This window comes from Erinaceus europaeus, chromosome 17 (assembly GCF_950295315.1).
Source record: "Erinaceus europaeus chromosome 17, mEriEur2.1, whole genome shotgun sequence".
Classification (NCBI taxonomy): domain Eukaryota; kingdom Metazoa; phylum Chordata; class Mammalia; order Eulipotyphla; family Erinaceidae; genus Erinaceus; species Erinaceus europaeus.
The window spans coordinates 74,186,987-74,211,849 of record NC_080178.1 but is presented as its reverse complement, the minus strand read 5'-3'; the positions used below and the strand labels follow the sequence as shown (position 1 = coordinate 74,211,849).

Genomic DNA, 24,863 nt, shown 5'->3' with positions numbered 1-24,863 from the left:
CATCACCTAGGCTCAGGGGCTGGATCTGATGCCCTTTGAGGCACTCACACACCCACAGGGGCTTGTCAAAGGGAAGCTATCACACCTCCCCTGGTAACAGAGGGGCCGGCATTCCTCCCATCCTCAAACATTAGGAGCTGGAGTGGGGCTTCGAGGGATGAAACGCAAGTACCACCCTTACTCCCTGCCCAGGACTCCCTCCCTGGTTTCTGAGAGTCTCTGGACCCTTGGTATTGCTCCAAAGAAGCCCTGGGCCATTCATTCCCTGCAGGACGCCAAGGTTGTCTGATGCACAGATTTCTTCGCATCTTGGTTCTGAGTCAAGGGCACTGAGGCCCTAGGCAGGGTGGCCAGGTGAGCTTCAGCGCAGGCTCTAGAGTCAGGCTTCAGTCCTGGTCACACCACTCATTGGGCAAGTGAGTGAATTTCCCTTGTGTGTCTGCACCTTTGTCTGTGCCAGCAGACACGTCGCCCTGCATTCGGACCCTGTGCATTTGCAAGGCGGGGACACAGAGTGGGGAACCTTGAGCCTGGAAGCCAAAGCTCCAAGTCTTTGCAGGCACCTCTCTGTGGTGGGCACAGAGCAGGTGCTCAGGGCTGCAGGTGCAGGGAGGAAGCAGAGGGGCCACTGAAGGAAGGGAGGAGAGACAGCCAGCCGGGCTCAAGGTGCAGGGTGGTGAAGCGGCCCGTCACCTGTGTCTGCTGCAGTTATGGGCAGAGGAGGAACAAGAAACTAATATTCACTGTGTGTCCACTAGGCTCTCGGCAGTGTGCCCAGGTCTGTAACAGAATGTTCTTAATGACCTTGGGGGAAGATGTCATTCTTCCCTTTTTTTTTTTTTTTTTAACTCATGAAGAAAAAAAAAGAGACTTAGAAAGATTAAGTGTCTCTGGGACAAGCACAGTGGATTAAAAACAAGCTTCCCAGGGGTCAGGCGGTGGCGCAGTGGCTTAAGCGCATGTGGTGCAAAGCGCAAGGACCGGCATAAGGATCCTGGTTCAAGCCCCTGGCTCCCCACCTGCAGGGGAGTCCCTTCACAGGCGGTGAAGCAGGTCTGCAGGTGTCTGTCTTTCTCTCCCCTTCTCTGTCTTCCCCTCCTCTCTCCATTTTTCTCTGTCCTATCCAACAATGAAGACAGACAACAATAATTATTACAACAATAAAGCAACAAGGGCAACAAAAGGGAATAAATAAATAAATAAATAAATTAAAAAAAAAAACCAAACAAGCTTCCCCCAAAATGTTGGTAACGGAGCATAAAAGGTCTAAGTCCCCAGTGGCAAAGAGCTGGACGGGGGCAGCAAGGCAGGTGACGGTGACAAGAGGTTGGTCGGTAGTTTCTGAAGGAGTGAAGGTGGATGTGCGGAGACTGACCTTGCAGAGCAGAGGCTGCCAGCGGACATGTGCAGGAAGGAAGGTCAAGGAGAGGCGGCTTCTCTGGTCCTGAGAGATGCCGAACACAGAGGCCAAGACTCAGCGATGGGGTGGTGCGAGGGAGACGGGAGGCTGAGTTGGCCGTGGAAGTGAGGGGCAGACAGTGTTTGGATCCCCTTTCTACTGACATCCAGCAGGAGGAAGGTACCAAGAGTGTTTCGGGGAACCAAGTCAGAGACTTTGACCTCAGAGATCTCTCCAGAGAGAACATGACTGCAGAGTGAAAAGACAAGTAGTGGGAGCCCGTTGGGACTCAGCCCTCTTCCTGACTTGTGTCCCAGGGTGGTGCTGACAGAGAGGAAAAATGACTCTTCCCTGGAAAATTGGCTGAGCCAAGATAAAACTGTAAAGACTGACATTTGGGGTGTTATCCAATGGGTGTCTCACCTTTCCACTTCCTTTTGATTAAAAGAAGAAAATCAGCCACCATATATCCTCAATAAAGCAGGGGAGATTTGAAATATCCACTTTGCTAAGCTTTGATAAATTCATGCTCTTTGCAATCCAAGCAACTGCCGAAGTGGAGCACACTTCTGGCATTTAAAAACAAAAACAAAAACAAGACAAAAACAAAACAACAGGCTGGGTGGTGGCATGCCGGGTAAGCACACATAGCACTAAGTGCAAGGAGCTGGGTTCAAGCCCTGGCTCCCCACCTTCAGGGGGAAGCTTCATGAGCAGTGAAGTAGGTCTGCAGGTGTCTTTCTCTCTCCCTCTCTATGTCCCCCAACTCTCTCAATTTCTCTCTTCCCTATCCAGTAAAATGGAAAAAACTGCCACCAGGAGAAGTGAATTTGTAGTGCTGGCACCGAGCCCCAAAGATAACCCTGGTGGGAAAAAAAAAATTCCCACCATGCCCTGTGCCTTCCCCCAGCCCTGCCACTGTGGTTTGTCATTTTCACATGGACCCTCATGCACATAGAATCGAGTCTCATGTCTAAACAGAGCAGGGAGAGTATCTAGTCTTTAATGGCTGACGTCTTTCCCTTAGCCTGTGAATTTGAGGTTTCCCTACACTGCTTGCTTGTCATTTAGAGCAGTTTCATTGCCCATTTAAAGCTGTTTGTTAATTTAAAAAAATATCTTATTTTTTTGTAATGAAAGGGAGATACAGAGAAATAGATATATAGAGAGGAAGAGAGAGGGAGCTGGGTGGTAGCGCAGTGGGTTAAGCACATGTGGTGCAAAGTGCAAGGACCAGCGGAAGGATCCCGGTTCGAGCCCCTGTTTCCCCACCTACAGGGGAGTCACTTCACAGGTGGTGAAGCAGGTCTGCAGGTGTCTATCTTTCTCTCCCCCTTTCTGTCTTCCCCTCCTCTTTCCATCCTATCCAACAACAATGACAATAATAGTAGTAACAACAACACGGATAAACAACAAAGGGGAAAAAATGGCCTCCAGGAGGAGTGGATTCATAGTGCAGGCACCGAGCCCCAGAAATAACCCTGGAGGCAAAAAAGAAAGAAAGAAAGGGAGTGAGAGAGAGAGAGAGAGAGACAGAGATATATATATATAGAGAGAGACACCAGAACACTGCTCAGCTCTGGCTTATGGTGCTGTTGGGGACTGAACATGGAACCTCAGAGCCTTGGGCATAAAACTCTTTTGCAGGACGATTATGCTGAGTCCTCAGCCCCATTTTTAAAGGCTCTTGTTAATGTCTCAGGGTTCGTTCTATGTTCTGTGTGCAAGCCCATTGTCTCACAGAGATACTCTTCCTTCCAGTCTTTGGTTAGCCTGTTGACTTGCTCTCTTATGTTTAAAAGCTTCTGATGAGCAGGAATGATTAACTTTGATGATGTCTAATTTATCTTTACATCCCTTCATGATCAGTAATCTTCATGTCTCTTCTAAGAAACCTCTGCCAGCTCCAAAGTGGTGAAAACGCTCTTCACTGGGGACTTTACTGACTTAGATTGTACATGTGATGCTGTAATTTCTCTAAAATCAATATATTTTGCAAAATGCAATCAGTTTTCATTTCATTTTGTTTTGATGGATGCCAATCTTAGCCCCATTAAAAAAAATCAAATTATTTTCTTTTCCCTATTGAATTGCTTTTGTACCTTAGTAGGAAACCAATTAGATAGATAAATGTAATTTCAGGATTTCTATTCTCTTTTTAAAATTTTCTTATTATGGTTATTTATTTATTGGATAGAGACAGCCAGAAATCAAGAGGGAAGGGGATGATAGAGAGGGAGAGAGACAGAGAGACACCTTCAGCCCTGCTTCACCACTCGCAAAGCTTTCCCCCTGCAGGTGGGGACTGGGGCCTTGAACCCGGGTCCTTGCGTACTGCAACATGTACACTCAACCAGGTACACCACCACCTGTCCCTGGACTTTCTATTCTCTTTTGTGGATTTGTCTATACTCCAGTTAATACCACATTGTCTTGATTTCTAAAGCTTTATAGTAAGTCATGAAATTCTGTGAGGACAAGCCAGCCGGTTGCTCTGTGCACAGCCTAGGCACATGGTCCACAGCTGCTACCTAGGCCGCAAACAGTTTTCAGCCTGCCTAGGGTGGTCATGGCCGCTGAGACAGCTTTGCACTCTGATGACGGCAGAGGCTTCTAAGCTGGGCTAAGTCTGGGTGTTTCCTAGTTTACTGGGTACCTTGGAGCCCTGTCGGATACCCTCAGGAAGGTGGCAGTCTAAGACCAGCCTCTGCTAGAGTGAATGCTCACAGGACACCAGGTGGATGCAGGGAGACCCGAGAGGTGCCAGGTGTGGGGAGGGTGCTCCTCTGACCATCTGTTTGCTGTGCCCAGCCTGCTCAGACACGGGGACGCCTGCTTCCTGCCCTCGGAGTGTCCGTGCACTTGGAAGGGGAAGGAATACTTCCCCGGGGACAGGGTCCTGTCTCCTTGCCATACTTGGTGAGTCCGCCTTCCCCCAGGCCCCGTGTCTAGCTGGAGCTGAGGACTGCAAAGATCCTCGAGCGGAGTCTAGCCTTCCTTCCTTCACGCTCTTGTTATACTGCCGTAGATACATCCGGCTGTGTGTCTGTGTGCTCTGAAGGTTTGTGTGGCTATGCAAGTGTCTGTGAGGAAAGACTCCGTGAGGCTTTACCTGGATGTGAGTTTGCCCACAGAGATGTGTGTATGGACACATGGAACCACATGCATGGAGTCCATTTTCTCACGTCTGTTAAGTCTCTCTCACATGCACCCCAGAGCTCCCTGCAGAGTGCAAACTGCAACCCCTGCCCCTGTATCCTTGATTCTTTCTCCCCGTAACTCCCCTCACTTTTTAATACACTACTGATTACTGACTTAGACTTACTTATTTATCTTTCTTTTCTTTAAAACTTTATTTTATCTGATAGGACAGAGAGAATTTTACTTTTTTTTATATGTTATCTTTATTTATTGGATAGAGACAATCAGAAATCAAGAGTGGAGGAGGAGATAGGGAGAGAGACACCTGTAGCCCTGCTTCACCACTCACAAAGCTCCCCCCCAAGGTGGGGACCAGAGGCTCAGACCTGGGTCCTTAGGCATCGTAACATGTGCGCACAATCAGGTGTGCCACCACCCAGCCCCTGAGAGAAATTTAGAAGGAAGAGGGAAACAGGGAGAGAGAGAGAGAGAGAGAGAGAGAGAGAAACAGAGACACCTGTAGACCTGCATCACCGTTTGTGAAGCTTTCCCCTTGCACGTGGGGGCCGGGGCCTTGAACTCAGCTCCTTGCACACTGTAATGTGTGTGCTTAACCCGGTGTGCCACCACCTGGCCCCCAGACTTATTTATTGTTTGGTGTTCACCTTCCCCCTCTAGAATATAAGCTTCGGAGAGGTAGAGCTTCCCCCACCCCACCCCACCCCACCCCCATTTTGTTTAATAATGTAACTTAAATACTTGGAATAATTCCTGGGATATGCTAGACACTTAATATTTGTTGAATGAATGAATGAATGAATGAATGAATGAATGAATGAATGAATGAGCCATCTGAGTGGTAACGGCTGTGGACTCTGGAGCCAAATGCTTCTGGATTCAGTCTCAGTTATGTGTGCTCCTTGACTTTTCTGAGTACTGGCATCACCTATATGGTTAGGGGATCCATAGTCCTGCCCTCTGGTGCTCACACTGCGGGCTTAGGGCTGGTGGGGGCATAGCCCCGAGAGTTGTCTGGGTGGGTGTGTTCCAGCGTGTGCCAGCAGGGCTCCTTCCAGTGCACGCTGCACCCCTGCGCCTCGACCTGCACTGCCTACGGAGACCGGCACTACCGCACCTTCGACGGACTCCCCTTCGACTTCGTGGGGGCCTGTAAGGTCCACCTGATCAAGGTGAGCCTCTGAGTGTGCCAGTGCCCCTGGCTCCATGGGGAAGCTGGGGTGGGGGGTCCTGTGCCCCTGGCTCCATGGGGAACCTGGGGAAGCTGGGGTGGGGGTCCTGTGCCCCTGGCTCCATGGGGAACCTGGGGAAGCTGGGGTGGGGGGTCCTGTGCCCCTGGCTCCATGGGGAACCTGGGGAAGCTGGGGTGGGGGGTCCTGTGCCCCTGGCTCCATGGGGAACCTGGGGAAGCTGGGGTGGGGGGGTCCTGTGCCCCTGGCTCCATGGGGAACCTGGAGAAACTGTGTGTGTGGGGGGGTTTGCTGCCAATCCCAGCAGTGAATTCACTTCTTCACCCCATCTTGGATGGAGCTTGAGGGAATCATGGCAAGTGAGATCAGCCAGAAAGAGAAGGATGAATATGGGATGATCTCACTCACAGACAGACGTTGAAAAATAAGAACAGAAGGGAAAGCACAAAGCAGAACTTGGACTGGAGATGGTGTACTGCACCAAAGTAAAAAGGGGCGGGGGAGGGTTTAGGCACTGGAACATGATGGCGTAGAAGGACCTCGTGGGGGGGGTTAGAGTGTTATGTGGAAAACTGAGAAATGTTACGCATGGACCAACTGCTGTATTTTACTGCTGACTGTAAACCATGAATCCTCAATAAAGAAATTTAAACAGTGAAATTTAAAAAAGAAATGGAGAGAGAAAGAGAGACACCTCAGCTCTGCTTCACCTCTCATGAAGCACCCCTACCCCCCGCAGGTGGGGAGCAGGGCCTCGAACCCGGGCCCTTGCACATGGTGATAAGATCGTTTAATCAGGTGTGCCACTGCCTGGCCCTGCTGTGTTTTTCTGAGCCATGTAACAGGTGTACACCCCCCCCCCCCCAGTACAGAGTGCCTGGGTCTTTAGTTCAGTGCCACACAGCTAGTCAGTGGAACTCTTGAGATGGGTTCTGAGCTGCTGGAGAGACCGCATGCTGGGGGAGTTCTGTGCAGAAGCCCTCGCTCCCTGGTCGGGAGAGCCAGCTGGATGCTCTGTTGGGCTCCCTGACACTGAAATACAGCTTGGAACAGGTGCAAGCTGCCCACACCTGCACGTCCCATCAGCTGAGCGGAGGGCCGGTGCCCCTCTGCAGGCTCCCTGCTTGCCCCAGTCTGATGGAACTCACTTATTTTGTCCTCAGAGCACGTCAGACGTCAGCTTCTCTGTGATTGTAGAAAACATAAACTGCTACGGCTCTGGCATCATCTGCAGAAAACTCATGTCTGTCAGTGTTGGGAACTCGCTCATCATCTTTGAGGATGACTCGGGAAACCCTGTAAGGCCCGCGCTGGTGAGGTTGGCGAGACCAGGTGCAGGTGCACAGGGCTGGGGGGGGGGGTGGGGTGGCAGGAGAGGGCCGAGGACATAGACGGCCCTCGTGGAGTCTAGTTTAAATTCCTCCCTCACTCAGCATCCGGAACGCAGAGGTCGGTGTCAGCACGAGGGAGGCAGAACAGAGGTGGATGATTCAGGTACTGGGGGGCATGGCATCTCAGGAATGGCCATCTCTGCCCCCCTCTAGAGTCCAGAGAGCTTCCTGGACAAGACACAGGAGGTCCACACGTGGCGAGCCGGGTTCTTCACTCTGGTGCATTTCCCCCATGAGCACATCACCCTCTTGTGGGACCAGAGAACCACAGTACACATCCAGGCCGGACCACAGTGGCAGGTGACTTCACAGGCAGGGACAGCCCTCCAGGGGCCCTGAGCTCTAGCCTGAAGCCACTTAGGACATTCTCGTGTGAGCTCTGCTATTAGAAATTTAGAAAAATGATCGATGAGATTATGGGATAAGAGTGGTATGATTCCATACAATTCCCACCACCAGAGTTCCATGACCCATCCTCTCCATTGGAAGCTTCCCTATTTGTGTTCTTCTTTCTCAAATCTTTATTGGGTAGAGACAACCAGAAATTGAGAGGGGAGGGGGGGATAGAGAGGGACAGAGACAGAGAGACAACTTTAGCCCTGCTTCACCACTCACAAAGTTTTCCCTCTGCAGGTGGGGGTTGGGGGCTTGAACCTGGGTCCTTGCCACACTATAAGGTGTGCACTCAACCACGTTTATACCACCACCCAGCCCCTGCTTCCCTATTCTTTATTGCTCTGGGAGCGTGGACCAAAGATCTTTATGGGGTGCAGAAGGTGGAAGGTCTGGCTTCTATAATTGCTTCTCCACTGGACATGGGTGTTGGCAGGTGGATCCATCCCCCCAGCCTGTTTCTATCTTTCCCTAGTGGGGCAGGGCTCTGGGGAGGTGGGGCTCCAGGACACATTGGTGAGGTCGTCTGTCCAGGGAAGTCAGGTTGGCATCATGGTAGCATCTGCAACTTGGTGGCTGAAAAAGCATTAAGATATAAAGCAGAACGAATTGTTTAATAATCAGGAATCTAAAGGTCAGAGTATAGAAGATGGGATTTGGGTCTCCATTTTGGAAGAAGCTAGTAGGTCTATTTTAAGTATATTCCAAGGGGCCCATGACTTTACTAATTTTTGCCTGAGCCTGACAGCTAACATGCTGAAAGTACTATCTGGGAAGATGATGTCAGAGTTGACAACAGGACTAGAAAGCTGCATCAGGGCAGATAGTGGCTCTGAAACATGGGAAGATTCTATAAATGTCATTAACTGTAAGCCCCATTCATCTGACCCAGGGCCCTTTTGGGACACATGGCAGACCCCTGGGCTTTGGCGACCTCTCCACCAGGGCTCACCGGTGGCTGGTGTGCCTGCAGCCCACGGTGTCTGTCCCTCTTTCAGGGACAGCTGGCGGGTCTCTGTGGGAACTTTGACCTGAAGACCATCAATGAGATGAGGACCCCAGAGAACCTTGAGCTGACGAACCCCCAGGAGTTTGGCAGCAGCTGGGCTGTAGCTGAGGTAAAGCTTCATAGAGCTGGTTCACAGTCCTTGTGCAGATGGACACTGGTCTGTGCCCAGATCTGGAAATGGGCGGGGGGTGGATCACTAAGGCTGCACCTGGCCACCCAGCCTCTGACCTGCGCTTCCAGCCTTACGCTCTGCCCAAGAACCGCCCATCCTGTCTCATGACTTGGGCTACCTGCCTGCTCTGGACTAGTGTTTGGTGGGAGGACGGGTCGGGAGAAGTCTCTGTTCTGGGACAGGTGACCACTTCGGTGAAGCTGAGGCTTGGGAAAGCGTGAGCATCTGCCCTATCTCTGTGCCCTCATGGCCTGGCACTAGGGCTGGCACAGAAGAGGAAAGCAAAAGCATACTCTAACCCACCCCCATTTTATTTATTTCTTTTTCTTTTTTCTTTTTTGCCTCCAGAATTATCGCTGGGGCTCGGTGCTGGCACTGTGAATCCACTGCTCCTGGCAGCCATTCCCCCTTCCGTTTTCCTGCATAGGACAGAGAAACTGAGAGAGGAGGGGAAGAGAGGGAGAGAGAGGGGGCCTGGAGGTCGAACACCTGGTTAAGTGCACATAGCTAAGCTCAAGGAACTGTGCAAGGATCCAGGTTCGAGCCCCCGCTCCCCACCTGCAGGGGGGTGCTTCATGAGTGGTGAAGCAGATCTGCAGGCACTTACCTTTCTATTTCTCTCTCTATCTCCCCCTCCTCTCTCAATTTCTCTCTGTGCTATTAGTAAAGTGGGTAAAAAATGGCTGCCAGGTGCAGTGGATCCACAGTGCCGGCACTGAGCTCCAGCAATAACCCCGGAGGCAAAAGAAAAAAAAAGGAGGGAAAGAGAAAGAAAGACAGGCAAACACCTGCAGACCTGCTTTGTGAAGCATCTCTCTTGTAGGTGGGGAGCAGGACTTGAACTGGGATCTTTGGCAGATCCTTGTGCTTAGTCCTATGTGCGCTTAACCTGATGCGCCACCACCCAACCCTCCTCATTCCCACTTCAGACAAGCTGAATAGGCTGCTAGCCAGTGTCGTTCCCGTTCTCTCACACCTCCTGATGTTACTTCTCTCTCTTCAACCCTTTTGGCTTTGCCCTTGAGTAGAGGCTCCAGGGAAAACGTCCATGTGAGGGGAGAGGTTCAGCGGACATGTGTGCAGTGCCTGTGGGCTTTGCGCCACTGCAGACTTAGCGAAGTCAAGCCACACTCCTGAGTATCTGAGTTTCTGTGTTGAGGAGTCAGGGCATGGATTGTCCTGCTTCTTGCTTTGAGAACTGGCTGCACTAACCTGTTGGTTGGGGGCTGGGTTCTCATCCGGAGGCCCAACTGGGGTGGGATCTGCTTCCCACCTTCTCCTGAGGTTGTTGGCAGCGTACAGTGCCTCAAGGCCATAGCACCAGGAGCATCCATTGTTTTGCTAGTGGATGGCCAGAGACAACCCTCCGCTCCAAGCAACAGCACACCCTTCTAGCTGTGTGAGGCTCCCCTTCCCTGGCCATTTGCTTCTTCAGACCCAGAAGAAGAGAGCACACACCATACCCACCCTGCAGAGAGCACACACCACCGGTCCACCCCACCACCTGCGCCCTCTTCTGTTGGTTTGAAGCTATCGTGGGTCCCGCCCATTTTCAATGAGAGGGGTTAGCCAAGGACTTGAGCATTAGAAGACAGGGCTGGGGGTTCACACTGAGCTCTGACCTGGAATTCCACAGTAGGCACTGGGGGAGGGGACCACCATCCCTGCCTTTGTCTCCCCACCCCCACAGTGCCCGGACACTCTCGACCCCCGGGACACATGTGTCCTGAATCCTCTCCGTGAGCCGTTTGCTAAAAAGGAGTGTAGTGTCCTGCTCAGTGAGGTGTTTGAGACCTGCCACCCTGTGGTGAGTCAATTCTGCCCTCGACCTCTCCTGAACCCCCTGCCCCCTCCCCCTGCCTACGTCTGCTCTCAGGCCTCCCCAGGCTCTGAGCAATGCAGCTCACATCTAGAGGGGAGACCCACCTCTGTGTCCCACGCCTGCTGCCAGCTTAGCCCAGCCTGTCCTGATTCCTCTCACGATGGAGACACACCCTCCAAGCCCACTGGGCTGGCTCCTCCTCCCAGATGAAAAGCCCTGCCAGTAGTGAACCTCAGCCCTGCATCTGCCCATCTGGCCTGCAGTGGACAGGAGGGCCAGCGCTTAGCTCGCTAGCTCCCTGTGGCCCTGCCAGGGCCGTGAATGCTGCTTCAGTCAGGCCATGGTTGCCCCTGGCTCTGGCTGGTGGCTCCACTGTTGACCCCTGACTTGGATAGCCTGGGAAGGGGAAGCTTAGCTGGCTAAGTGGAGTCTGTCTGGGCCTGGGGACTGTTGCTGTCCTTGGTGCAGGCTGCTCTTCTCTGCCCTCACCCTGCACAGATATCGCACCCTCTCCCCCTGTGGCCCCTTCAAGTCTGTGCAGCTCCCCAAGGCCCAGTAGTCGGCCAAGAAGCTGCAGGACTAGCATTGATGATCTGCCCTCTGCCCTCTGCCCCCCTCCAGGTGGATGTGACTTGGTTTTACTCCAACTGCCTGACAGACACCTGTGGCTGTAGCCGGGGCGGTGACTGTGAGTGCTTCTGTGCCAGCGTGTCTGCCTATGCCCACCAGTGCTGCCAGCTTGGGGTGGCCGTGGACTGGCGGACCCCACGCCTCTGCCGTGAGTGTCCAGACCCGTCACCCGAGGGAGATGACAGTGGGGGTGCCTGTGGGCAGACTTAGTTCACTCTTCTGAGTCCACAGATGAGGGGAAGCAGGTACTGGTCCCAGGGCCACACACAGCGGGCCAGTGCTCTGCCTCCTGGCGTTCATTCCGGCAGACAGTGCCAAATACAAGGGACTGGACTGGGCCTGTGCGGGGGGTGAGGCTGGGGCTCCTTTGGACCCTGATGCAGACCCCTGCTCAGCCTCTGTCCCAAGCTGCATGGCTGGGCTCTCCTAATCAGGCTCCTGGCCTGAGACCCCCTGTGCAGGTGCCCACTGCTAAGTCCACCCCCCCCCCCCCCAGCAATTCAAGGGGCCGGATGGTGGTGCTGAGGGCACCACTAGAGGGCGCACGGAGCACACGTTTGGCCTCATGGGCTCCCTACCCCTCAGAGGGGCCTGGAGAAGTCTGGAGGTGCCTGGCTACTGTCCATCAAGGCTCTTGAGAAGTTGATTTTTGTCTGTCTTGTGCTTGCTTTCTCGCACGTATCCAAGGCCTTAACCTACATTTTAAAAAGCCCTTTTCAGTGAGTCTGGTGCATATATGGCTGCATCCCTCCTGCCTATATTAGAGAGACAGCAGCTGCAGAGTTTTCTCCCAGACTGGCAGTGCTGTGGGGACTTTACATGGGGAGAGGGCATGACAAGACACGTGTCCTCCCCCGTGAGTGATTCCCGTGCCCTCTGGCTCCATTCTGAGTGGAGTTTCCTACCTCTAGTTTTAATCTTGCCCTTTGAGCCATACAAAATACTCCCCCCACCCCCATCATTCATTTGACACAGGCAAGAGTCTGCTCTGGTCCAGGCCTTGCCCCTTTTGCTGCGTGCACAGAGAGGAGCCCTGGTAGTGACTGTGTCTTAAGACATCTGAGCTCACTGTCTGCACCCAAACCTTGGAGCTGAGCAGGCAGGGCTGCTGGCCCAGCTCGGGACAGGACGGAGAGCTGGGATGCCAGGGACCTTTGTCCTGGCCACGATGTCTCAAGAAATCTGTGTCTCTCTCTTCCAGCCTATGACTGTGACTTCTTCAACAAAGGTGAGCCCGTCTTCCCTAGTGCAGGAGTGTGGGCTGGGCACTGCCAGCCATGCCCACAGTCAGGCTGGCCTGGTAGAATGAGACACTGGGCAGGAGGATGCCATCAGCAGAGAGCTTTGACAGGGGTGCCCAGGGGACCTTGGAACCTCCACCCTGCAGCTCCTGAGCCCCTATCCAGGCCAGCTTTCTGGGGGCCTGTGCTCACCGAGGGCAGCCTTCCTGATGTCTGGGATGAGGGGGGTGACCAGGAGTTTTCAGTGATGACATCTGTCCAGCTGCGTCGGAGGCTGACCTCAGTGGGGTTCAATGCATATCAGGCCCTAGTATCATTGATCTGTGACTTCTGAGCCTCTCTGCCGTCTCTCCCAGGCACATCCTGCCAGAAGGAGGGGCACGGGCATGGCTGCTGGCTTGGTCCTGGTTCACCTGCTTCATCAGATTTGGTTTGGGGGACATCTCTGCAGAGAGACTGTAGCTGGTGAAATGGTGGGGGGAGACTGAGAAAGACCCCAGTTAGCTGGGAGGTGAGGGCTGAGTAGTGTCTGTACCTCACCAAATTGTTAGCCCCAACACCTGATCCTTTAAAGAAATGGCTCCATAAAGGGAGAAGGGCAGCCCTCGGGGCTGCTCAGCCTGACATCAGTCATGACATTTCAGCAGGTCAGCTGTGAGTGGCTCCCTCCCTCCCGTGGCATTTTGGGTGGCAGTTGGCAGTCACCTGCAAAGGCAGGCTGCTCCTAGCACCCTCCACCCACCCAGCCAGACAGCCTGCCACTCCTTGCGGCATCTGCGTTGGCCACTGGTCCTCGAGGGGGCTGGGCATCCAGGGGAGAGCACCTGCTTGAGTCCAGGGCCTGAAGCGTCTGCTGGCAGGCTGGGACCCACGCTGTGCTTCTAGCTCCATGTTCAGCTCCAAACTGCCCCCTTGGGGGAGTATTTATACCAACACCACCAACATACCCGGGTTTGTTGGTTCATTCCTGAGGGTGGATGGTTAATTGTTTATTTACTTGCATGGCTCTGTCTTTCTAGTGGGGAGAGATGGAGACAGACCTTCAGCAGAAGAGCCATGACTAGCCTGTAGAGGGGGACACCAGGGTGGGGCAGTGGGACACCAGGGGTGGGGTGCATGGACAGCTTCACTGAGAAGGTAACATTTGAGCTGGGCCTGGAGTGCTATGGGCGTTTTCTAGGCATGTGATGGTGGGGAGGGTGGTTGAGTGGGTGGGACAGCAGGCATGGAGCATGAGGCCTTCCAGGAGGAGCAAGACAGGTTCAGGGGGATGGAGGCAGGCAGCAGGGAGGTGGGTGGAGGCGGCGTGGGGCGCCAGCGGCCCTGAATTCCAGATGGGCTACTGGGCTCTGTTCTGAGGACAGTAGGGAGCCGTGAGGATTCCTGGGAGGATTGTGACTAGGAAAGTGACCCGGCAAGTGCTGGGTGGGGCAGGGAGGCCTGTCCTGAGACCATAGCAGTTGTCTGGAAAGCCCGGATGGGTACTCACAGCCATAGAAACCTGTCTGTCCCGAGTGACGCCTATTTGAAAGAAGTAACTCAGCCCCTGTGTTGAGTCCAAGCTTCCCAGCCTTCACCCTTCTGGCCTTGGGTGGGCAGCGAGCAGGTGACCCCAGCTGGGGCAGTGAATGGTAGGAGGGCATCTCAGGAGTGGCCCAGGTGTACTGGGAGACCACTGGGGGGACCAGATGCCCTGCCTCCACTATGTGGTTTTGGTCCTAGATTCCCTGTAAGATGATCTGGGTGGTTTGCAGAGGGTTAGTTCCCACCAGGGACTGGGATCTCTTTAAAGATCAAAGTCCCGGGCTGGGCGGTGGTGCACCCAGTTAAGTGCACATAGTACTAAGCACAAGGACCTGGGTTCGAGCCCCCAGTTCTCCACCTGCAGGGAGGATGCTTCACAAGCAGTGAAGCAAATTTGCAGGTCTCTCTCTCTCCCTTTCAATCTCCCCCTCTTCTCTTAATTTATCTGTCCTATCAATAAAAATGAAACATGGCCACCAGGAGCAGTGGGTTTGCAGTGCCAGCACCAAGCCCCAGTGAGGCAAAAAAAAAAAAAAAAATCAAATTCCCTGGGGGCTGGGCGGTGGCACACCCAGTAAAATGTACACGTTTCCATACACAAAGACCTGGGTTCAGTCTCCACACGCAGAGGGGAAGCTTCATGGGCAGCGAAGTGGTGCTGCAGGTCTCTCTCTCTCTCTCTGTCTCTCTCCCCCTCCCCACCCCTTCTCAATCAAAATAAGAAAAGGAAAAATGGCTGGAGGGAGCCATGGATTTGTCATGCATGGAGTCCCAGCAGTAACCCAATGGCAAAATAAGTAAATAGAATTAAAAATCAAGGTCTGAGGTGAGGGAGTGACAATAAACACCCTGCTGGCGCCCACTCATTCCCCCCACAGGGTGGGCAAGTAGGGTGGAGGGTGGGCAGAGGCTGAGGAAGAGCAGACTGCCAACTGGGCCCTCCTCTGCAGCTCTGGGGAAAGGTCCCTACCGGCTGGCCAGTCTGGCGGCTGGTGGTGCCCTGGTGGCTGTGAAGGGCAGTGCCATCGTCCTAATGAGTGCAGAGGATGTGACCCCAGGGGCCTTGGTGAACTTCCTGCTGACAGGCGCTCTGTACAAGGCCAAGGCCCATGGTAAGGCCTCCTCCCCACCCTCCTCTGCCCTCTCCAGCATAGGGTATAAGGGGGCAGGTGCTGGGGGTGCAGGGAGGATGCTGGGGCCCAACCCCTGCCCCTGGGGAGAATGGGCATCTGGGTTCGTGCCTCAGCCTTCACGAGCTGCTTCCCATCTTCTCCCTGAAAGGGGCCGGGCAGGCCAAGGTCCACTCGTCCTGTGCCCATGCTCGGCATTGAGTCCGCCCTGTTGTCCTCTGGACCCCTCTCTCTGCCAACTTTTGCAGACCCCGATGTGGTGTCCCTGGAGGCAGCAGGCAGACCCAACTTCTTTCTCGTCGTCACCGCCAATGGCTCCCTGGAACTGGCCAAGTGGCGAGGCAGTGACGCCTTTCACCGCCACGCTTCTTTCTCTCTGCACCGAGGGACGTGGCAGGAGGGCCTGGTAGCTCTGGAGTCCCTGACAGAGCCCGGGTCCTTCCTCTCCGCCTCAGGGTCGGCGCTGGCCCTGAGGCAGTACCAGCACACAGAGGCGTTCCGCCGGGGAACGCTCTTCAGCCTTCTGGGTGGGTATCAGCCTCTCGATTACCTGCCTCCCTCTCCCAGGCCCCCCTGAGGGGTGGACTCTCGCCCGGGACAGTGATGGCTCAGCCTCTGTGCTGATGGCCTGGCGAGCCCTGGCCAGTGTGGCTTCCTGGACCCTGCCTTGTCCCACAGGCCAATTGCAGGGTCTAAAAATAGGGCGGCCTTTGTGGAAATGAGGTAAGGAGCCATTGTGGCTCGAGTTTCTTGCTGATGGGGGCACATGCCTGTCCTGTAAACTGGGGCACTGCTGGGACACCCAGTTGAGAACAACCTGCAGCCTCTCTCGTTCTTTCTGTCCCCCTGGGGACAAGGGAACACATCTGACCAACTCACACTCAGTAGCTCCCTACTGAGTCTGCCAGGGGCCCCGTCCTCGGCAGATTTATCATTTGTTGTATTGGTGGGGGGCCCTGAAGGTCCCTGGGCAGAGTGGAATGAACCCTGACTTTGAGGACACGTCCCCAGGCCTGCTCCTCAGCTAGTAGGGGAAAGCCCCTCCCCCAACTGCATCTTTGCCTACAAGGTGGGCACTGGCTCCAAAGGTGGTCGTACGGCCCAGTGGGCCCTCTGGGCTGTGCTCTGGGCCTGGCACCGAGTAGGCACCTGCCAGTGTGAGTTATGGTTTTGATCTCAAGGATCTTGGGGAAGGGGGTTTCTTCACAGTTGGCCACAGTGCGGAGGGCCAGGGCATCAGAAAGGGGCTGCCAGTGTGGGGCTGCTCCCTCTGTCTGCTGTGCAGGCTCATGTTTCCAAGTGGAGCTTATGATGGAGCTCCACTCCTGGGCCACAGCCTCTTCAGGGTCTGTTTCCTCATCTATGAAATGGAGGCATCAGTAGTTCTGGACACAGCCATGATAAAGTGACTTTGTGGAGCTGAGTGCTTGGAGCAGTCTCACTGCTGACTGTTACTGCTGTCAGTCCTGCTGTGGGGGGCAGTGGCTGTGTTTGGATGAGCTGCACCTGCCAGGGAACACTGGCCATCAGGACCCTGAAGGACAGATGGGATGAGTATGGCTGAGAGCTGTTCTCTTCCTGTCTCTTCCCTTCTCACAAGGCCTTGGGTGAGAGGGGAGAGAGCTTTCTCCAAGCCTCACCCTTCCACTGAGGCCCCCAAGTGGTCAGACCAGAGGCAGGCAGGGGAGAGGCCATTGTGCCCAGGCCAAGTCTGCCCACAAGACCACAGAGGGTGTCAGGGCCGCCATATGGGGAGGTCAGGGGCCCAGCTGTAAAGCCCAGCTCCAGGGAGCTCCCAGTAGCCTCCGCCCCACCAGCTCACCTCAGTCCACATACATGGGTCCAGGCTGATTTGGTCTGGGGAGATCTCGGGGCTCTCTCACTGGACCCAGAGCTAGTGTCCAGTCTCAGTATTAGGACTGGGGACCAGGGGTGTGTGATGTTTGTCTCTCCAGATGCCAAGCCCCGGGGGGCTGGCTACCCTGCCTGTGAGTGGCGCTATGATGCCTGTGCCAGCCCCTGCTTCCAGACCTGCCGGGACCCACAGGCAACCAGCTGCCGGGATGTGCCCAGGTGAGGGGGCGTGGAGCCAGGCGCGTTTGTGTAGTTTTCAGACATGAGTGTGTGTGTGTGTGTGTGTGTGTGTGTGTGTGAGCTGCCCGTGCTTGGGTCTTGGTGCAACTGAGTGTGTGCACTTGGGTGGAGCACTGATGTCCTCTGCCGCTTGTGTGTACAGAGATGGTCAGCAGGCATGAGGGTCGTGTGAGACTGCGTGAGAATAGCCCTAGAGGAGGCCTGAGAGCATGTACCCACCTACCCCCTGCGTGTGTGCCCAGCAGGCCTTGTTCATGTACATTCTTTCCCATCTGAGGGACAGAGTGTGTGTGGCAGCCAGTCTGGGCGCCTGTGCTACACACAGTCTCCATGGAAGGCCATGCCCCCACCCCCACTGAGTACCTGCTCCGTTCTCAGGGTGGAGGGCTGTGTGCCCGCCTGCCCCTCCCCCAGGGTCCTGGATGAAGTCACGCAGAGATGTGTCTACCTGGAGGACTGTGAGTGGCCTGCGTACCCCACTTGTCCTTGCATTTCCTTGTGAGTCCTGGGGTCTCCCTGGCCAGCCATGCTCAGAGCCCCAAAGCCCTGGAAAAGAAGGCTCAGCAGAAGGGCTCTGGAAGGACTCCATGAGGCTGGCGGAGACCTGGTCCAACTTCTCATGTCACAGAGAGAAAATTGAGACCCAGAGTGGGGCAGGGACTGTCATGGGGTCCTGGCTCTGGAGGCTTCTCTGAGGCATCACACATGTGTGGCAGGGGCTCCAGATGGCCTTTCTCCACCACGTGCAGTCCAGGAGCCTTGGCAGTCACCCCACTGTCTGGGCCCGTCTTCTCTCTGTTGTAGGTGTGGAGCCCATGCTGAAGGTGCCCACGGAGGCCCCCAGACAGGAAACCCAGCCCCCTGGTCAAGAGCTGCTGACCCTCAGTGACAAGGAGCTGCGTTTTCCACAGCAAACCTCTAGAGGCCCCTCCCACAGGCCATTGCACACCCTGACCACCCCACTCACCACCATCCTGAACCCACCCACAGCAGCCACTAAGGGGCCAGCACTGTCCCCGGGCCCCACCCAGGCCACTGTGCAGCAGTCACTGGGGGTACCTGAATCGAACCCCCCTGCACAACCCACAGAGACCCTGACCAGCAAGGCAGCAACTGCCAGCCTCCCGGTCACTCCCGGGGCCTCAGAGTTGACACCCCTTGCGGCAGACACCCCTCCGTCAGGGCGGGCACCTACCCCTGGCATTGACTTGGGTGCTGTGGAGGCTGCCAGAGTGACTGTGAGCTCGGCAGAGCACCCCAACACCACCATCTCCTCCCAGTCATCCCTTGCACCTCACTTCCCACTCATGACCAAAGCAGTGACAGCCACAGGGCTCCGCTCCTTGCCCGTAAGGACGACCCCCCTCCAGCCTTTCCTGAGCCAGGAGTTGCCTACAAGTTCCCCCTCCAGGTCTTCGGCTTCTCCTAGAGCGACTTCCAGGGCCTCCGCCTCCTCGGGATCCCATGAGGCTCTACAGACACCTGCCGTCACAAAAGTTGTGAACAGGACAGGGGTCTCCCAGCCTGTACAAACCCAGAACGTTTTCAGTCCCAGCAGCGCTCCTGTGAAGGCCAGAACTGTAACAGAACCTGCCAGCCCCTTGATGACTAAGATACCGGACATGGTGCCATCCACAGAGCAAGTCCAGCCGGGGCTCAGCCAGCCCATGGGCCTGCCTGAGTCCCCACACCCAAGCCCAGTCCCCACAGCCTCAGCCCACACTCCCAGGCCCACTGCCACAGACATCAGGTCTCCAGCTCCACCCCCAGGGACTCCGGCTGCCCCCGGCATGTTCACGGCTGCTCACGGGCTGGGAGCCACACCCTCCATGTTACCCAAGTCCACGAGGCCACCCCGGGTCCTCTCGGGCCTGCCTCCCGACACCAGCCTGCCCCTGGCCAAGGTGGCCACATCTGCCCCGGTGGCCATGCCTGGCACAAAGGGCTCTGTTGTCACCTCTTCCCTCCAACAGCAGGCCACAGCTCTCTCCATGGCCACCACTCCAGTAGCTGGGACCCTCAGCCCAGCCCTGTCTCTCACCTCAGTTGCCCAGACAGACACACCCAAGCACACGGCCCCTCAGGCCACAGGCATAGACCCAGGCCTGTTTCTGCCCACCTCTGCCGTCATGGCCATGACTAAGGGGGCAGCCCCCACTGTTTCTGTGGGCCCCCGAGGAAGCACCACAGAGAGGATGACCACCCTGACAGAGCAAGAGTCTCTGCCCACTTTGATATACGGCTCTGCCCAGGGGGCGCCCACAGAGTTCATGCCCGCTGTGGCCCACACTCTTGTTTCCTCTGTGACAGAGGGCCAGGGCCTCTGGGCGGGCACGGCCCCACGGGTCCCCACACCCTCCCCCACAAGCCGAGTTTCTGCCAGGACAGCCTCCCGGGAGAGCTCCCTGGTTCTGCTCCCTCAGCTGGTCACGGCCCACGGAACCTCAGCAGGCCCTCAGGCCCCAGCACAGCCTGTGGGAGAAGCCACCACCCAGCAGTCTGGGCGCTCAGCCACTGCCCAGAGCATCTCAGGGGCTTCGGCCCTGACCACCATGGAGACCAATATATCTGCTGCTTGCGTTGTAAGTAACCTGCCAGGGGCCAGTCACCTGTCTATACTCCCCCACCCTCACTGGACCTGAGCATCACACTGTCACGGTTCTGGGCGAAGGTGCTAGGTGGTGGCAGCTGCCAGGTGACAGATGGGGGGGGGGCTTCGCACACTGTCCTCACCTATGCCCCCAGCTTCCAAGTACTTGAAAACCCCTCCAGGCTCCTCTGGGCCCTGGGTGCCATAGCAGAGTCCCACTGTACCCCACCTGGGCCCCAGAGGCTGACTGGAAGCTTGGAGTGGCCCCCACACATAGCAAATGTGGCTACATGGGTATATGCACATGTGTATCTGTGTGTCCACAGAGGAGTGTGTCCACACTCTGGTTCTTGCACATGTGAGACTGTGTGCCATGCATGCGGTTCCGGGGGGTAGCTATCTATGTATGTGTGCTTGGCCTTCTGTGAACCTGAGCTAAACATATCTGCAGCTCTGCCTGCCTGCCGCTCACTGCGCAAGCCAGGCAGGTATGCAGACACGTCTGGGAGTAAGTCCCATGCTTCTTGCCCCCTCCCCACAGCACGCTGGGTGGGGTAGAGGACAAGGACACCATTCACTGGTGGCTTTACCTCTGCGTGTTCCCTGCTGCTGTAACCTGCAGCGGAAAAGAACTTGTGACCTCATGTCTTGGAGACAGTGTGTGGGCCTGGGGTGGACTCACATGCTCCATCTCTCTCTCCCTCTCCTTCTCCTTCTCCCTTTCCTTCCTCCTCTCCCTCTCCTTCTCCCTCTTCTTCCTCCTCTCCACCTCCCTCTCTCTCCCTCTACCTCCCTCTGTCTCCTTCTCTCTCCCTCTCTCCTTCCTCTCTCTCCCTCTCTCTCCCTCCTCTCTCTTTCTCATCTCTCTCTCTCTCTCTCCCTTCCTCTCCACTTCCTCTCCCCTCTCCTCTCTCTCTCTCCTTCTCCTTGTCCCTGTCCCTCTCCCCCCTCTCCTTCTCCCCTTCCCTCTCTCTCTGTGTGTATGGCCACAGCCAATTGCCGAGCAGGACTGCGTCCGCCACATCTGCCTCGAGGGCCAGCTGATCCGGGTGAACCAGTCTCAGCACTGCCCGCAGAGTGCAGGCCCCCCTTCCTGTGGGGTGCTGGGCCTGGCCGTGAGGGTGGGCGGGGACCACTGCTGCCCCGTCTGGGAGTGTGCATGTGAGTCCTGACTTCCAGCCCCCCCCCCAAGCCCTGGCACCCCAGAGTGATCTCTGCCTCTGACTTGAATGTGCCTTCCGTTAGATTTCTACTCCTGTTACTGCTGATTTTTGTGGTACCTTCTCTGACTGACCCTTTTGCCCCAGAGGCCTCAGCTCCACCACCCAGGGAACTCCCACACCCCAGTTTTGGCCTGGGGGCATCTGTTTAGTCTTCGCTCCCCTGCTCCATCCCCAGGCCGCTGTTCAATCTTCCCTGATCTGAGCTTTGTGACCTTCGACGGCAGCCATGCAGCCCTGTTCAAGGAGGCCATCTACATCCTCAGGCAGAGTCCGCACGAGATGGTCACTGTCCACGTTCTCGACTGCAAGAGTGCCAACCTGGTGACTGTCCCCTGCTGCCCACCCTGCTGGGCCTCGGGGTTCCACAGGGCTTGGAGGGGAGACTGAGCCACAGACTGGGTTTTGAGGGTGTCAGAAGCCAAGACGAATGCAGAGGTTCCTCTAGGGGCTCTCCTGGGATGCGTGGGTGGGGGAAAGTAGTGGAGAGTGCCACCTCCTGGCCTTCCCAGGTCCTGCACCCCTCCCAGCTTGTCTGACCATCTAGGCGAGCAGGTGGATTGGCTCACAAGCTCAGAGGAACTGGGGTGCCTCTCCAAGCAGGTGCCCTGTGGGCATGGGTGCCAAGTGCAGAGATCTGCCTTCTAGGCTGCTTCCATGAGCCAGGTGGAAGGAGGCAGCTTCTATTTATGGGGGTTGGAGAAGGCGTCTGGGCTTGCATGAGGGTGGGTGGAGCCAGAAACGTGCCATGAGGCCCTGAACAACTCCAGTGGGTGCCCCTGGCTCAGCGGTAGTGAGGGAGCCGCCTGCCAGGGCTTTGGGTGGGTAAGACCGGGCTCTCTCTTCAGGGGCACCTGAACTGGCCCCCATTCTGTCTGGTAATGCTGAACGCGACTCACCTGACCCATCAGATCACCATCGACCGCTTTAGCCGGAAGGTGAGTGCATTGGGCATCAGAGTTCTGCATATATGCACCACCTCCGACACACGCACACGCACACGCACGGCAGGGCATCCAGGCCTGGGTGGGCCTCAAGGTTCATTTGCCATTGGGAGCAGGTGTAGCAGAGCTTCAAAAAGTCTGGAAGTGACTTTAATGACTTGTGGCTCTTCTAGTGCCAAGCAAGGAAGCGCACAGGAAGAATATTGTGACTGAGAGATTCTGATTCATTCGTTGTCTCTCTTTCCCTCCTCCCTCCATAACTTTCTCCTTTTCAGTATTCTCCCTGGAAAGTTCTAGCTACCTTGGCATCTATGAGCTTCAAACTCTAATAAACTTGGGGGCCCACCTGGCTCTCTGTGTGCTCTCTCTTCTGCAGTGTGGCCTAATAGCCTTTCCTGAGCCTTGTCCTTACCCGTCTGTTTCCCCCTTCTCCGGGGTTACTTTTCAGCATCGCCAGCTGTTAAATGTCTGTTGGTTCATGTTATTTTGTCAGGTGTTTTTGGTTGCTTTAAGCAAGAGGGTAAATTGAATCCTTATTACTCCATCTTGATCTAAAGGTGAACTCCAATGTCTTAGTCATGAAACCTTTGTCCTTCCTCTGTATTTGGACTTGGAGGCCTATACAGGAGACAATATTGTTCTCTCCCAGAGTTGAGAGAGGGCCCCAGGATCAGTGAGCCCTGCCCTGTTCTGAATAGCTGAGAAGGCGTGGGCTGCAAGCAAGCCCAGAAGTGTGTGTGTGGGGGGGGTGGACAGCATAGTGGTTTAAGTAAGAGGTTTTCATGTCTGAAGTGCAGAGGCCCTAGGCTTGAACCTTGGCTCCACCTGAGCTAAGCAGTGCTCTAGTTAGAAGAAAGAAAGAAAGAAAGGAAGCCATGAAGTCAAAGTTTTATTTCTTTTTAAAAAATATGATATTTATTTATTGGATATAGAGACAGCCAGAAATTGAGAGGGTGGGGGGAGATACAGAGGGAAAGAGACAGAGAGACATTTACAGCACTGCTTCACCACTTACAAAGCTTTTTCCCTGCAGGTGGGGGTTGGGGGCTCAAACTCAGGCTCTTATGCACTGTAACATGTGTGCTTAGCCAGGCGTTCCACTGCCTGCCTGCCCCCAAAGCTTCCTGATTGCTATATTGGGATGCCCTCTACTCCAGCACAGCTGTCAACTTACTGGGTGATTTCCAGAGTGATGAATACAATAAAATAGCCACTAAGGGAGGGGAGGGATAAAGCCATTATGAATATTTTATTTTAAAATATTTATTTTATTTATTCCCTTTTGTTGCCCTTGATGTTTCAGTGTTGTAGTTATTATTGTTGTTGTTATTGATGTTGTTGTTGTTGGATAAGACAGAGAGAAATGGAGAGAGGAGGGGAAGACAGAGAGGGGGAGAGAAAGATAGACACCTGCAGACCTGCTTCACTGCCTGTGAAGCAACTCCCCTGCAGGTGGGGAGCCAGGGGCTCGAACCGGGATCCTTATGCCGGTCCTTTCGCTTTGTGCCACCTACATTTAACCTGCTATGCTACCACCCGACTCCCCATTATAAATATTTTAAAGCTTTAATCTTTCTATCTCCCATTACTTCAGAGTTAATGTAATCAGTGATCCATTCAAATAGTACCTTGTCAATATGGAGTAAAACTTTGAATTTTTAAAAAAATTTTATTTATAAAAAGGAAACACTGGGGGTCGGGCGGTGGCGCAGTGGGTTAAGCGCACGTGGCACAAAGCGCAGGGACGGGCGTAAGGATCCCGGTTCGAGCCCCCGGCTCCCCACCTGCAGGGGAGTCGCTTCACGAGCGGTGAAGCAGGTCTGCAGGTATCTGTCTTTCTCTCCCCCTCTCTCTCTGTCTTCCCCTCCTCTCTCCATTTCTCTCTGTCCTATCCAACAACAAAGCAACATCAACAATGGCAATAATAACCGCAACGAGGCTGCAACAACTAGGGCAACAAAAAGGGGGAAAAATGGCCTCCAGGAGCAGTGGATTCATGGTGCAGGCACCGAGCCCAGCAATAACCCTGGAGGAGGAGGAAAAAAAAAAAAAGGAAACACTGACAAAACCATAGGATAAGAGGGGTACAACTCCACACAATTCCCACCACCAGAACTCTGTATCCCATCCCCTCCCCTGGTAGCTTTCCTATTCTTTATCCCTCTGGGAGTATGGACCCAGGGCCATTATGGGATGCAGACGGTGGAAGCTCTGGCTTCTGTAATTGCTTCTCCGCTGAACATGGGCGTTGGTAGGTCGATCCATACTCGCAGCCTTTGTCTCTCTTTCCCTAGTAGGGTGGGGCTCTGGGGAAGCAGGGCTTCAGGACACATTGGATTTAAAGTGTTTGGGAGATTTAGGTGTATTCCACAGTTAAAATACAATGATTGTGCCCCCAGACTATGTCAGACCCAAAGACATGTAGCAGAAATTCAAAGATGAGTCTGTTTGTTCCTCTAAGAAGTTCTCAGAGCACTGGGGGCTCCGTGAAGGTCTTTCCTTAGCAGTCAGCACAGAGATGGAAAGAGACCAGAGGCTGGGCAGGCTAGGGGTTAAGGAAAACCTCCAAGAAGAAATAATCTGAACTGAATCCAAAGAGAGCGGTTCAAAGAACACCAGGGCTTGCCTCCCACTGCAGTGTTTCTTGTTTCACTTTGTGTTCATAAAAACTGTTTTCAGAGTTCTTCCATGCTGCTTTGGGCCTGTGTACCTGAGGCAGAACTTGTCACACAGCAGGCATTCAAGACATGCTTGTTGAGGTCTGGGAAGATAGCACGATGGCTATGCTAAAAAGACTTTAGTCTTAGGGCTGGGCGGTGGTGCCAGGCAGAGTACACCTGTTACCACGTGCAAGCACCCGATTGAAGCCTCCCAGCCCCACCTATGGGGGGAAGCTTCACGAGTGGCGAAGCAGGTCTGCAGGTGTCCCTCTTTATCTCTCCTTCTCTATCTCCT

The 24,863-nt window shown here is 54.8% G+C and overlaps 1 protein-coding gene across 1 annotated transcript in view; it reads left to right on the top strand.

Annotated features, from left to right (window-relative positions):
* OTOG (otogelin) overlaps positions 1–24,863 on the top strand; it is a 76,119-nt gene that overhangs the window by 32,220 nt on the left and 19,036 nt on the right. The window contains exons 24-39 of the mRNA XM_016185077.2: positions 4,211–4,318; positions 5,592–5,730; positions 6,912–7,046; positions 7,293–7,439; positions 8,531–8,650; positions 10,404–10,520; positions 11,157–11,313; positions 12,367–12,393; positions 14,881–15,042; positions 15,309–15,587; positions 17,016–17,133; positions 17,533–17,612; positions 17,959–19,736; positions 20,737–20,905; positions 21,143–21,288; positions 21,813–21,902. Of these exons, the coding sequence (XP_016040563.2) occupies positions 4,211–4,318; positions 5,592–5,730; positions 6,912–7,046; positions 7,293–7,439; positions 8,531–8,650; positions 10,404–10,520; positions 11,157–11,313; positions 12,367–12,393; positions 14,881–15,042; positions 15,309–15,587; positions 17,016–17,133; positions 17,533–17,612; positions 17,959–19,736; positions 20,737–20,905; positions 21,143–21,288; positions 21,813–21,902 (3,772 nt within the window). The remainder of the gene's footprint in view (positions 1–4,210; positions 4,319–5,591; positions 5,731–6,911; positions 7,047–7,292; positions 7,440–8,530; positions 8,651–10,403; positions 10,521–11,156; positions 11,314–12,366; positions 12,394–14,880; positions 15,043–15,308; positions 15,588–17,015; positions 17,134–17,532; positions 17,613–17,958; positions 19,737–20,736; positions 20,906–21,142; positions 21,289–21,812; positions 21,903–24,863) is intronic.